Below are 13,731 nucleotides of genomic sequence, written 5' to 3' on the forward strand. Positions count from 1 at the left end.
TTGTACTAAAAATGACATGAAAAGATTACTTCATTCTGAATTTGTTACTATAAGACAACCTTTAACTCAATGAGTGTGCATCTTTTAGGTTTGATTCGAGATATGGTGATTTCCCTCTTGAATAATCACATTTAATTTATAGATACAAGAAGGGTAAGAGTATCGACTTTCATGTTATTTCGTAACAGTTATATATTCGTATTATTAGATCACACATCCATGTCGAAGAAAAAATAAGGCTCCCAACTAACATGTTGAATTTCGAATCATCCATTCTATCGAGTGTCCATTTCAAAATAAGATCAACTTTCAAACTAATCAAATTTGTTTGTGGTTAAATTTGTTATCAAATTTTGTGTCATGTTCATAGAGAATATACATGGCTTGTATTACATTTTCTAGGTGCTCTTCACACATTCTAATGTGTAGATTAGCTAGAAATTTGATCCACCTTGTTTCCCTAGTTAAGATGTTTCCAATGAAAAAGGGTATTTGGTTCATCTTGTTTCCCTAATTAAGATCTTAAGAATTTAATAATTTTGACTTTTAACTTAAGAAATATTTGAACTCGTACAATTTAATGAGGTGAATTTTAAAATAAGATGTTATATCCTAATATTTGCCCTTAAGAAATCTCCTTTTATGCCTTTTCCAAATAACAACTAAAAGTTTCCTAGCTTAAAGAAGAAACTTCAAAATCATTATAATTGATTAGGAATTGAATATTCACAAGTTAAAAGTAGATATAACCAATCTTTTTTCAAATACATATTCTTCTTTTCTTTTGTTAATTAGAAAAACTCATTCAAAGAGTTCATGTTAAAATCATTTGAAATATATACTTTCTAATTCAAAATTCATTGGATCGGACGTAATCAATTACGGGAGTTTTGAACCATTATAAATGGCTTTACCTAATATACGCCATAAGAGAACATGTTAAACCATTGTAAATTCTTATTTTTAGTTGAGAAACCTTTGAATTATGCAAAATAATTCAATGAATTTAACATTTACTCGTTAACACTGAAAATAATTTATGATTGGATATGTATCTTTATAGCAAAGATTTAATGAGCTTTTCAAAAATGATTATGAGTTAAAAAAAATCTCTAGAAGTGGAACAAAATAACAAAGTAATCATATTCCGGCTAGAGACTTACAACACATATGGCATATTCTAATCAATATTGGAATCATTTTAAACCCTAAAGTAGAAAATAAAACCAACCACTATCGTTTAAAACGTGAAGTATTGATGTACCACAGTCATCTCTGTAGCATAAGACGGGATACTTAATTTGGGCCGTTGTAAACTAGAACTTGAGTCCGTACCATGAGGAGCCTAAGCTTGGCCATCTTGAGACCTAAGGGATTTGGCCCGTGATATAGAACCATTTAATCATTTTTCTATTTTTTTTTTTGTTAAGGAATAATCATGTTTCTATTTGACTTTAAAGATATTCCATTATTTGGGCAAGCATTTGAAAAATGGAATCGGCTATATAATATCAAAATCACAAGTAAATATTTGAAAAGGCAAGGAAGGAGGAACATGCAAAAGTGTTAGGAGCAAAGATCAAAATGCAAGATCAATGACACCCCAAAATTGATAACTTGTCATCTTTAGGATTTTATTTTTCCTTCACCGACATTTAATTACTTTTCTTAAATTTCATTTGAATCCCCCTTCCCCACCTATTTTACCTCACTAATCGGCTCTCTATTCTCCCCCAATTTTTACTTTCTTGAGATAAGCTCTCTATCTTGCCAATTTCTAATGGAGACATCCGATGAGCCTAGTCTTGAATCTTCTTTAGTTACCAATAACAATGGTTCCAAGGTATCTCCCATCCCTTTATCTTCAATTTTTAGTACACTTTTTCAGAGTTTTTCGACACTTAGATGTGAAGGGGTTAATCTCTATATGTATGTGATATTGCAAGGTTTTTATGTTACTTCGAATTGGATTCTAAATTCGTTGATTTCTACATATTTTACTTTGAATAGGATCCTACTTCACAGAGTTCTCTGTCTTTTACTTCGACTGCGATTCTATATTCGCAGATATATATATGTTACTATGTAGTCTAATATTATATTGTATTCCGCTTTAATAATATTATAAAATCATCAATTGATAACTTGATGGTCCTTTTCAACTCCATAGGAAACATTCTCAACAAAAAAAACTCCATAGGAAACACCTTTCTAGGTTTTAGGTTTCTCCATTTACCCTTTTCTTGTGGGGATTCATCTTTTTCTCTCCCTTAATTGGTAAATCTTCAATTTGCCTGTCCCCTTCTCTCACTAAGTTTTTTGTTTATTAGATTTCAAACCATTCTAACGGTGTGACCTACCCGTTTTGTAGTTTTAGTACGTTATTTCTTTTAAATTTATCAAATTTATCTTCAAATATAAGACAGTGTGAGGTATACAGACGCACTGAGACACTCTTTGAGTGAATCATAGTCAGACTAAATGTAGGTTCAATGACAAGCTATTTCCGACTAAATCTCTGATATCTGGAAATTGTACACAGTATTTCTACAAATATTTGTAGTTGCCTGTGACAATCTTGGGGATTACCTCGTAATTAATGCACAATCCAATGGTATTGACGTGTCAAAATAGTCAAAGGTGCCAAAAGAAAATAAAGGCTGAATGAATAAAGTTAAAGAATTTCGATGACAAAATCCTACCTAGACTACAAATATGAATCATTTTACCTTGTTTGCTTCTCCATATCTTTTACATATGTTAAAAATCTAGTATTCTTCAAAATGTTGCTTGAAAAGAAAGCTACTGAAAATTTTTGAGAAATCCTTAAATAAAAGTACTATTTCATTACGTGTGTGTGACAAAACCCCACTTGTTCGTCATAAAAAACTATTTTTGTTTTCCTCTTGTAACCCCATTTTAACCAGTCTTTGTATTTATATGTCGTTTATTTAAGTTCTAAATTATTCTATATATGCTACACAAAATGCTTGAGTATTAGTAACAATTTTTTGAATTTGAAACAATAACGACATCAGATTGTAATGTCACAATTTACTATTTTGAAGTATTATAAAACTTAATCTACTTGATAATAAATAAACAAATAAAAACTCTACTTTTATTTATTTTTTTCTAATAATTCTATTGTGGGTCTAGCTTAAGTAGAAACAAGTTCTCATTTCAAAAAAAGAATTTGGTTGCTTGGGATTATTGGATGGTTATCCTCTAAATAGATAATCCACTGGCCACTCTCCTAATTGTCATGAAGTTATTTTTACTCCTATTTTATGTGAGCCATTTTCCTATTTTTCAAGTATAATCTGCATATAACTATTAATTTGTGTTTGATTAGTTAAATGATTAATTGGACAGATAGAGGAGGAAGGAGAAGAAATATACACCAAGGATGGGTCATTGAATCGGTTTGGAAAAGCTGCAATTAGAAATAAAAGTGGAGGGTGGAAATCAGGATTCCTCTTGTTAGGTATTTTTATTCCTTGTCCTTTTTTCTAAAATAACTTTTTCACGAGCCCAATACTTGCTATACATTTTAATATGGTATCAGAACTAAGCATAGAACAGAGAAAAAAATGCTATACATTTTAATATGGTATCAGAACTAAACATAGAACAGAGAAAAAAATAGCACATACTTCTTTCTAAAATAATTTGTTTTTTTTTTCTTTTGCAGTAAATCAAGGATTAGGAGCTCTAGCATTTGTTGGAGTGGAAGTGAATATGGTTCTTTTCTCAACAAGGGTTTTGAAGCAAACCAATGCTGAAGCAGCAAATACCTTTAGTAGATGGATGGGAACTGTTAACTTGTTCTCTCTCATGGGGGCCTTTCTAAGTGATTCCTACTTGGGCAGATACTTGTCTTGTGCCATTTTTCAAGTTGTTTTTACTGTAGTAAGTTATATATAACCTAAGAGCATCTCCAATGGGACACTCAATCTCTAACACTTAGAGTGCCACATATGACTCTTTGGAGTTTTTGTTAAAAAATCATCTCCAATGGAACACTTTGTTACACACTCTATTATGAGTTGGACACATTTATTATAGAGTGTCTAGAGAGAGAATCTCTAAAATGAGAGTGTCTACTTGAGACTCTCTAAGTGTTACTTTATAACTCCAACCAATAGAAAACTTTGCTTTTCAACTACTTTTTATCTATTGAATTGAAGAGGGACATGTGTATTAAGTAAGAGATTTTAGAGATCTCCATTGGAGACCAAACAAATGTAGAGTGTCTCTATATTGACACTAGGAAAGAGAATCTTTATTTGACACTTGACAACTAGATTTTTTGAGTGTTTATTAGAGTGTCCCATTGGAGATGCTCTAAACTATTGTCATTCCATACACAAACACTTTTTATTGAGTCCGAAAAAAATGTTTTTCTAACAAAGTATTTGTGATAGTCTCACATCGCTCAAGCTTAGTAAGTGGTGAACAAAACCCTCTACCTGTGTTTGCAAAAAGCGAGGACAAAATCATTAACTGCTAAGGCTTAGGGCACAGTATTACATATAACTGCTAAACCAGTAACTTATTCCTTGTTCATTATATTGGTTGGTCTAATGACTATTTCTCAAATAAATTTGCAGGGTTTAGCAATGCTATCACTATCAACATTCTTCTTTTTGTTAAAGCCACATGGTTGTGGGAAAGTAGGTTTTCCATGCGACTCTCATTCACCCTTAGAAATGGCATTATTTTACATGTCAATATACCTAATTGCTTTAGGAAATGGAGCATATGAAACTTCATTAGCTACTTTTGGTGCCGATCAATTTGACGAAGAAGATGCAGAAGAGAAGCGATCGAAAACTTCATTCTTCGGTTATTTTTATGTCGCGTTGAATCTTGGGTCAATGTTTTCTGAGACAGTACTAGCATATATTCAAAATTTAGGAAATTGGGTAGTTACATTTTGGATATCTACAGGTTGTGGTATTATTGCTTTTGGCTTGTTTTTAAGTGGAACCTTTAGGTATAGACATTTCAAGCCCTCAGGGAATCCAATTTCTAGGTTTTCTCAAGTATTAGTTGCTTCTATAAAGAAAATGAAACTTGAGGTTCCTTCAAATGGAGATGGGTTATATGAACTACATGGAAGTGATAGCACAACTAATGCTGGAGAGAGAAGAATACTTCATACTAATGACTTCAAGTATGTATATTTACATCTCTTTAACTTCATATCTCAAGCTAATCATTTAGTACTTCAAACATATAAGTGTTCAAATGTCTTAAATATGTGTTTCATTTGATTGTGACTTAATTGAGGATAATTGATCATTCAGCTTGTAACAGTTTGTTTCTTAATAAAACAGGTTCCTCGACAAGGCGGCTATCATAACACCCCAAGAAATGGGTTTAGTGACACCAACTAGCAAGACTAATTCACCAAATCCATGGCGACTTTGCACGGTAACACAAGTAGAAGAAGTGAAATGTGTGTTAAGATTACTCCCAATTTGGCTATGCACCATTTTCTACTCAGTTGTCTTCATACAAATGATCTCTCTCTTCGTCGAACAAGGAGCGGCCATGAACACAAGACTCTACGGCTTCCACATCCCACCTGCAAGTATGACAGTCTTTGACATTATTAGTATATCAACTTTCATCATATTTTATGACAAACTCATCGTTCCTTTCTTTACAAAACTCACAAAAATGAAACCAATAGAACCGACCGAGTTACAGAGGATGGGAATAGGACTAATCTTCGCTATGATAGCTATGATAACGGCTGGTTTTGTAGAGATTCAAAGACTAAAATATGCGAAAAACAACCCTGAAGAGCTTAGTTCTCTTACTATATTTTGGCAAGTACCTCAATACGTGCTTGTAGGAATATCCGAAGCATTTATGTATGTTGCACAACTAGAATTCTTCTCTGCGCAAATACCCGATAGTTTGAAGAGCTTGGGGATCGGTTTGTGTATGTCGTCGACAGCCATGGGTAGTTACTTGTGCAGTATTCTTCTATCAATAGTGATGGAAATTACATCAAAAAATGGGCAACCAGGATGGGTGCCTCCAAATCTTAATGATGGTCATTTGGATAGATTTTTCTTCCTTACTGCTGGAATTACTTTAATTAATCTTGGAGCTTATGTTGTTTGTGCCAAAAGGTATAAATCTATACGCTTGGAGAAGAGAGAAGATGTTGACTCTAATAATGAAGCAATAGCTTGAAGAAGTTTAAGCTAGGTGAAAAACTAGATTAGTAGTTCTCTCTCTCTCTCTCTCTCTCTCTCTCTCTCTCTCATCTTTCATGAATACTACTTTTAAACATTAGCCCTAGTTAAATTAGTTACTTAAACTTTGATGACTTTGTTTTAGAAATCTTCTTGTAATTTGATGCTAGATACTTTTCTTTGTTTAAATGTGGACTTCATATTGTAGTCCAGCATATCATTGAGATATTTGGGCTCATCATGATACATGTTATAATAGCATCGGTTCGAAGTTGAATACTCTAAAAAATGGGATAGATAATTAAGAATACTAACAATGTCCTGAAGGTCATGAAAATGAAGCCTAAAAATCCATTATTTTTTCAGGCTTCAACTCCCTATCTAGAATTTGCAGAGTAAGATTCTTATAGCTTTTTTTGCACCAAGTTCCCAGATATTGATGGAACAACTCATTTTTGTTAGAAATAGTGAGACACATATTGCTAGAATTTTTGAAGTTAGGAAAGGAAATAGTAACCTTAGTATAGGGAGGGAAGAATGAGTTATGAGTATCAAGAAATAGTAGGTCGCTTTGGGCAAACACGGACATAGTACAAAGAGTCTTCAAATCGAAGTACATAATTGATTTGATTCAATAAAATAAATGAAGATTTTATCCACACAATGGCACCGAATTACTAGCTTATAACAAAAAAAAATTGTACAAGTATTCTTCATTGAATTTCTTCTATTTCGACTGACAATTCATCGAAATAACAAACCACAGATTCCTCGACAGATATAGACACATCTGGGGGAATCATTTGGAAGTTCAAAATTTCTTCCATCGGCCCCAGAAGCAAACTTAACAAACACTAGTGTGTTACGAGTCTATATTCTTCATTGACTTTCAGAAACGAAACATTACAGAAATAATACTACTGGTCTATGTATAATACAGCGGTTGATATCAACTGGGTTGAACGTTGTTCTCGCACACCACCCATTCACGTATAATTGAATTTACATCGTCTGGTTGCTCATCATGTGGGCAATGTCCTGTAACAAGATATTTGATTTTCAACATATTGTGAAAACTGAGACTGGAAAATAAAGGGGTAAGAATCAGAAAAGAAGATAAAGAAGTTCAAGTGAAAGATGTTATTACCTGCATCTAATTCTTTAATTACAATTCCGTTACAATGTTTCTTGAACTTGGATAAAATCACCTCCGATTTCGAAAGTGGGTCTTTCATTCCCTAGTTGTGGAGATAAAGAAAACAATAACAACATGAAGTAGAATCAAAAGCACATATATAAATCTTACGAAGCTACGTGTACAAACGACAAATCCATTTCTACCCGTTTTTACGGATTGCCCACTGGTTCTGGCAGAGTGAAAATTGGCCAAACCGCCACACATGGGACGGGTTGGCCGTCTATACATACAAAAGATTTGATATACATTTGTTTGTCAGAAATTACCTGTATTATCAAAACCTTTCCTTCATGTGGTTTCAATAGATGGTTAAGAGGAATTGAAAGGTTGAAGCTGAAAATACTTTCAAGAACTACATGTACACCAGGATCCTGAGACTTAGTTTTTTGTTAAGAGAAACAGATGAGAGTTTCAAATTTCACTAATAAATCCAAGTAAAATAGAATACGTTGCGAAAAGAATGCTCCCAAAGATTAGCACATGTAAATGAGGATACTGCTCTTAGCATTTCATTGATAAGCCAATCATCAGCCTTCTCGGGGTTCTACAGATAAGATTGCAACCATGAACAAGCATTAAGAAACACCCAGAAGCAAAATAACTTACAAGATATGTAACATGAATACTCCTTTTTAATATTTTTATTAAGTTTCGAAATATCAGATACTCCGTACACTTTAATGGGTATAATATGATATTTCGTACGTACGACTAGCTTGAACTCACACAAAATCGTTTGGGTTATTTCCCTAATGGCCCCCTACTTTGTGACCAGCTTCCCGCCTGGCCCCCTACTTTACAAGAAATACCCATATGGCCCCCTTCCGTTATAACACCGTCACTCTCTCTCCTCCATCATGTTTTCTCTCTCTGCCAACTCACGCCACATCATCTGTTACGCCACCTCATCACCTTCTCCGGCAGAGGTTGCCGGCCGGCCAAATTTCCGGCAGGCGACCTTCAATTTTTTTTTCTCTCTAAAAAAAATTTTTTAGAAAGAGAAAAAGAAATTGAAGGTCGCCGGCCGGCGACCTCTGCCGGAGAAGGTGATGAGGTGGCGTAACAGATGATGTGGCGTGAGTTGGCAGAGAGAGAAAACATGATGGAGGAGAGAGAGTGACGGTGTTATAACGGAAGGGGGCCATATGGGTATTTCTTGTAAAGTAGGGGGCCAGGCGGGAAGCTAGTCACAAAGTAGGGGGCCATTAGGGAAATAACCCAAATCGTTTTAGGTGCATAAACTACCGTCCTCATCAAGATCTTTCGTGTATAATCTAATAATAGTTGAAAATTTTAAAACAAACTAGAAAAATAAGGGACCGTAATAACTAAAGCGATAAAATATGTGTAGGGCCATATCCTCGTACTGCCATTTTTGCACTCATTGTGTCAGACACCTTCTACCGGCACCAGACATTGATATCCTATGTGATGTCCACTTTAAATAGCTATTTGATTTAGTAGCAACAGTGAGAGCACACATACAGTTGGATAGCAACTCTTTACAATCTTCCCTACGCTCAGCTTCAAGTAAAACAATAGGAGCCGACTACCAATGGATGCAGCCCCTGAAGTTCCCCTTTCCTGAAACATTTCAGAACACTATTTTCAGTTCATGCATTCTCAACTATCCTTTATCAGATGATTAGATGGAGAAGAGTTTTTTACAGTCAATGGGAGAAATCAAATCCTTGGTGGTTCGATTTGCACATTTTACATGGAAGTACAAGATCGGCAGTTCGATAATTGAAATTCAATAGTGGTTCAGAACAAACGTTGAGAATATGCCAAAAAGCAACAACTGGACTACTAGAAGATAATTAGTAGGTAATAAGAAATTATGTTGTCTTACTTCGGTGTTTGGAACAAAGGAAGAGGCGGGAAGGACTGAGCCTGCTGGATTGATAAGGACAACTGATTTAACCAAAGCAGGCCAAAGCCCAGCAACAATAGCAACAAAATAAGCTGAAGCAAAGAGTAGAAACCGTTCGATATCAAAATAAGCTAAACAACATTTAATCATCAAATTATTGTATTTGTTTGAGATCGATAGTGGCACTTACCACCAATTGAGTTCCCAATTAGATGTGCCGGTTCACCCACAACATCAACAATAAAATCCCTCAGTAATTCAGCCCAAAGGAGTTCAGTGTATAAAACATTAGGTTTTTCCGATTTTCCAAACCCTAGTAATGTAATAGCCCAAACACTATTTCCAGCTGCAGCTATATCATAGATATTATCACGGTAATGCTCCAAAAAAGCACCAAAACCATGTACAAGAAGAATAGGAGGACCTCCATGGCCAACAACCGTATACTGGAAGCAGAAGAGCGGAACATATCATTAATTATCGAAATATCCTAAACTACAGGTCAATCTGTAAAATTAGCACTTGTACATTACAAGATTACAACCAATATCTAAGATAATGCATTTCAAAAGGTAAAAAGCATAAAACAGCCCTCGCGTGCAGATAGGTGAACAAGCAGCATTGCAGAAGAAAAAACAATTTCAAATAAAATTCAATAGTTTGTGATCAATTAAAAACAAAAGAACAAATTTTAGTAATTTCAATTTGAATGTTGGGTCGGAAAAGAGAAGCTTCTGATGTAGAAAAATGAGAGGGCTTAGAGAAGAGTGGACGAAAAGTTAAGAGTTCATTGAAGTCTCAGATAGTTACCTGAATCAGATAGCCTCTCCATCTCCATATCCTAATGGAAAGTCTTCTTTCACTGTTCTTCTGACTTCTTAAAGCCATTAGCCAATACCACTGCAACAAAAATCAGCTACTAAGTCAACAAACATCAAGGATGCGAATTAAATAGAAAAAAGCAAATCATGTATGATTCATAAGCCAATGTATCATCTATATGATAACAACCTCTCCCAACAAATGTTTGCCCTACCTCCATTGAGCGAACAGTGTCAACTGCTGCAGAAACAACTGCTGCCGAGTATCCAAAAGGAGAGAGAAATCCTGCATTGCGTGCTCTCTCATACTTGATTGCTTCATAATATACTCTCCTTTTAGATATGATGCCAAGAAGAAGGGAAGTCCCAAACAGAGAATGGAATGAAGCTCCAGCCCTACTCTCAGTATTACGTAGTTTTTCGTGCACTCTGTAAAGAAAACCAAGAGATCAATTCTTGAGTATAACTCCTCTGTGATTATCTAACTTTGAATACTTCAGTAAGTCATATCATTGTTTCTTTCTGACTAAAAGACATGAACACAAGGGTGGCAGAGTCTTTTACTTACGGCAAGCAACCAATTACAAAGAATCTAAAGTTATAAAGAAACTCTTAATAGTTATTTAAGAATAACATGCATGGTTTCCTAATGATCAAATATCGCTGGTTAAATTATTGAGTCTTTGCTTTAAAACATGGGTTTTTAACGTTATTGTCCTTCCTAAGTTTTTTTCGAACATGGGGTTGTAAAGATAATGCTCTTCCCTTAAGAAACCGCTGTAAGTATTGGCCACTTGTTATAATTTACATCAAGAATTTTATACCATGTAGCATCTCATTTCTCTTTTCTCTTGTAGTCCCTTGAGTAGCTACACAGTGCACACCCGTTTTTTCCAATCAAAAGAATTGGCAACCCGACTACAGCAATACACGTTCAAGAGTCTACCTTGCCAACCATATATGAAAAACATATCTATAAAAATCACCTAGATAACCCGACTTCCTCAAATTGTGTCATAAATCTCAATGATTGATGAAAACCCCTTGATGGATGGGCACAATGTGATGCCGCAAGCCATAGTAGTTATCGATATTGTCTTCGCTTTAGACACCTAGGGTCAAGCCCAACAAGTACGGGGGTTTGTTCTTGGTGAAGGATGTAAGAGCCCACACAAAAGGCCTTGACACTATTAAGCTTGAGAGTACACCTATAGTGCAGGCTCCGAACTCTTTCCCAAGTGATGTGGGACTATAACACGCAAACCTAGAAATTGTACTTCTTACTTAATATGAGAGGATGTAATTCAGATCAGTGGACAAAATAAAAATAAAATCGCAGAGTGACATCTATTGTTATATTTAAGCAGAATAGCGGAGGCCAAACGAGCAACAACAAAGACATATAACTTGGTAATAAAATCTGAGCAACCTGCATAAGACAAACTAAAAGAAGAAGCACATAAAAAGATGGACAGCAAGTCACAACATACTCTTGCCAATCATCTCTGGATGTTCCTTCTAAATATCTCAAATACGCGGCTAATGCATTTAAGACAACACTTGTGCCACCTCCTACTACGTTTCCATTTCTTGATACGAAAGCAGAACTGGTCGAACTTTTGCTTTGCGTGCTTCTGAAATCCAAATTGACTTTGTTGCCTTTAATTGAATTTGATACTTCCGAAACCTCATTTATATTATTTTGCTTTTCAACTCGACCAAATTGATATTTCCTTAAATTACTTTTAGCAGATACATTTTTTATGGAAGCCCAATTATTGACTGGTTTCCCTGGATTCTTGTTCATGTACGTCTTCACATCATCAAATGTAGGAACCCTACCTGAACCACGTCATTGATTACTTCAAAATAAATACAGAACACCCCAAACAGACAAACAACAAACACAAATATAGCTTGGAACTTCAAAAGCATTAAATACAAACCCCAATCCAATTCAACATCACAACGAGGTAAAGAAGGGCATTCAAGAGGAGACATCGGTAACAGTTTAAGTTTCTCGAACTGATTGTATGATGCGGGCAACTCCTTCAAACTCTAATTATAAAATCAAATATCAGATTTACCATCAACAATTTGACACGACTTAGATTACATTAAACTTAAGAACTAAAATCGACCAATGGACAAGAAAGAATAAGCACTACCTTAAGATCATAAAATGGAGTTTTCCACAAGACAATCTGAGGTTTCTTATGTGAAACACTTATAGTAGATAAGGAATGTTCAACGAAATCGATCATCTGACAAAGATTATACTCTACCTCTTCCTCCACAAATACATCCACAGCTTTCACCTGTTTCAATCCTAGTCTATGAGTTCAACCAAGTGAGCTTTCTTTCAAATTTTTCAGCTTTTTTGCTTAACCTAACGACTTTAACTACAACCAAATACTTAAGAAACTAAAGAATAAAAAACTAACAATTGCTTACCTGATTTACTAGTTCAGGTATAATACTCTCGGCGGCACCGAACCTGATCATCAAATCGGAACCTTGATTTTTAAGAGATCTTTGCAAATCAGTCAAAGCTAATAGAGCAATTTCTAAAGTTTCATCAGAAAATCCTGCAAAAAAAAGAACTTACTATAAATGAGGTTAACTGATTGAAAATTGAACTTAGAGAAAGAAAGATACATACGGTTAATTATTCGGTGATCGAAGATGTAGAGAGGAAGAAGTGAGCGATATTGAGAAGCTTTGATCAGAGCTAGATGATCATCAGTTCGAAGATCATGCTTAAACCAGACAAGTGCGGATTCATCAGCATTGTTGTTCTTACTTGATTTACAGTAGAATTGATGAGTTCTTGAGGAGAACAATGGAGATTTGAAGGACTGGAAACGTGAAGAAAATGTCCATTGAAGAACCGCCATGAGAGAGAAGGAAAGAGTAAAGGAGGAGAGAGAGAGAGAGAGAGAGGTGTAATAAGGTTTGAATGGAAAGCTAAATAGATATCCATTTACGGTTGGTTAGGGTTTTTAGTTGATGATCTTTAAATGAAGTAAGTAGTGGAGAAGAAGGAAAAAGAATTTTGTGGAGGAGAGAAGTGCAGCGGCACTTCATTTTGTTCGTTTGAAACCCTTCTGTTCTGTCTCGAGGTTTTGTGGGAGAATCTAGAAGCCGTTCATTCCCATCATGTAGTAAGAGCAACTCCAATCCCAGCATGTCTTAGGCCGAAAAAACCATTTTTTCACCTAAAATTATTGGCCTCAGCTCGTCCTCTAAAATTCAGCTCCAGCCCCAGTCTCTCTTGAGGCCAAAAATTTGTTCATGTGAGAAACGCGTGTGTGCACTTTTAGTTGGTATGCGAAAAACGTGTGTGATTTTGTGTATATATAAAATACGTGTTTGAACTATTTTTCGAAAAAAAAATTATTCGGGGACTGACATTTGGTGGGATGTATTTTAATTACTAATATTTATGTTTTTCTAGAATTTAAAAAAAAATTAAAACTAATTAGAATTACAAAAAATGTATTTTGATTTTTAAGTTATTTATAATTTTTTAATTATTTTTAATTATTTAATATTTTTTTTTAAATATATTAAATATTTAAAAAATATATTTAATATATGGCCCCTAACATTAGGGGACCCCTT

At 34.7% G+C, this 13,731-nt stretch overlaps 2 protein-coding genes across 4 annotated transcripts; one reads left to right on the forward strand and one right to left on the reverse strand.

Moving 5' to 3' along the window:
- The first annotated feature begins 1,533 nt into the window (after positions 1-1,533).
- On the forward strand, positions 1,534-6,404 carry LOC147535062 (protein NRT1/ PTR FAMILY 7.3-like). Its single transcript, XM_086647398.1, has 5 exons — positions 1,534-1,843; positions 3,376-3,487; positions 3,695-3,912; positions 4,614-5,179; positions 5,343-6,404. The coding sequence occupies exons 1-5, from the start codon at positions 1,781-1,783 to the stop codon at positions 6,211-6,213; spliced, it is 1,830 nt and encodes a 609-aa protein (XP_086503524.1). The 5' UTR covers positions 1,534-1,780; the 3' UTR covers positions 6,214-6,404.
- Positions 6,405-6,865: 461 nt separating this feature from the next.
- On the reverse strand, positions 6,866-13,271 carry LOC147535063 (DNA photolyase). 3 transcript variants are annotated; one of them, XM_086645997.1, is made up of 14 exons: positions 12,770-13,271; positions 12,562-12,695; positions 12,276-12,425; positions 12,054-12,165; positions 11,598-11,949; positions 10,323-10,536; positions 10,097-10,186; positions 9,477-9,732; positions 9,266-9,378; positions 8,899-8,997; positions 7,910-7,957; positions 7,680-7,790; positions 7,363-7,453; positions 6,866-7,253 (listed from the first exon to the last, which is right to left on the reverse strand). In XM_086645997.1, the coding sequence occupies exons 1-14, from the start codon at positions 13,002-13,004 to the stop codon at positions 7,165-7,167; spliced, it is 2,094 nt and encodes a 697-aa protein (XP_086502123.1). In that variant the 5' UTR covers positions 13,005-13,271; the 3' UTR covers positions 6,866-7,164. The 3 variants fall into 3 exon arrangements, with proteins under 3 accessions (XP_086502123.1, XP_086502124.1, XP_086502125.1); XM_086645998.1 differs by lacking the exon at positions 12,770-13,271 and having other exon boundaries at positions 12,276-12,441; positions 12,562-12,693; XM_086645999.1 differs by lacking the exon at positions 12,770-13,271 and having other exon boundaries at positions 12,276-12,436; positions 12,562-12,656.
- Positions 13,272-13,731: the final 460 nt, after the last annotated feature.

Source organism: Eschscholzia californica, unplaced genomic scaffold (assembly GCF_041429995.1).
Source record: "Eschscholzia californica isolate CP2 unplaced genomic scaffold, dmEscCali1.0.p SCAF_6, whole genome shotgun sequence".
NCBI lineage: Eukaryota > Viridiplantae > Streptophyta > Magnoliopsida > Ranunculales > Papaveraceae > Eschscholzia > Eschscholzia californica.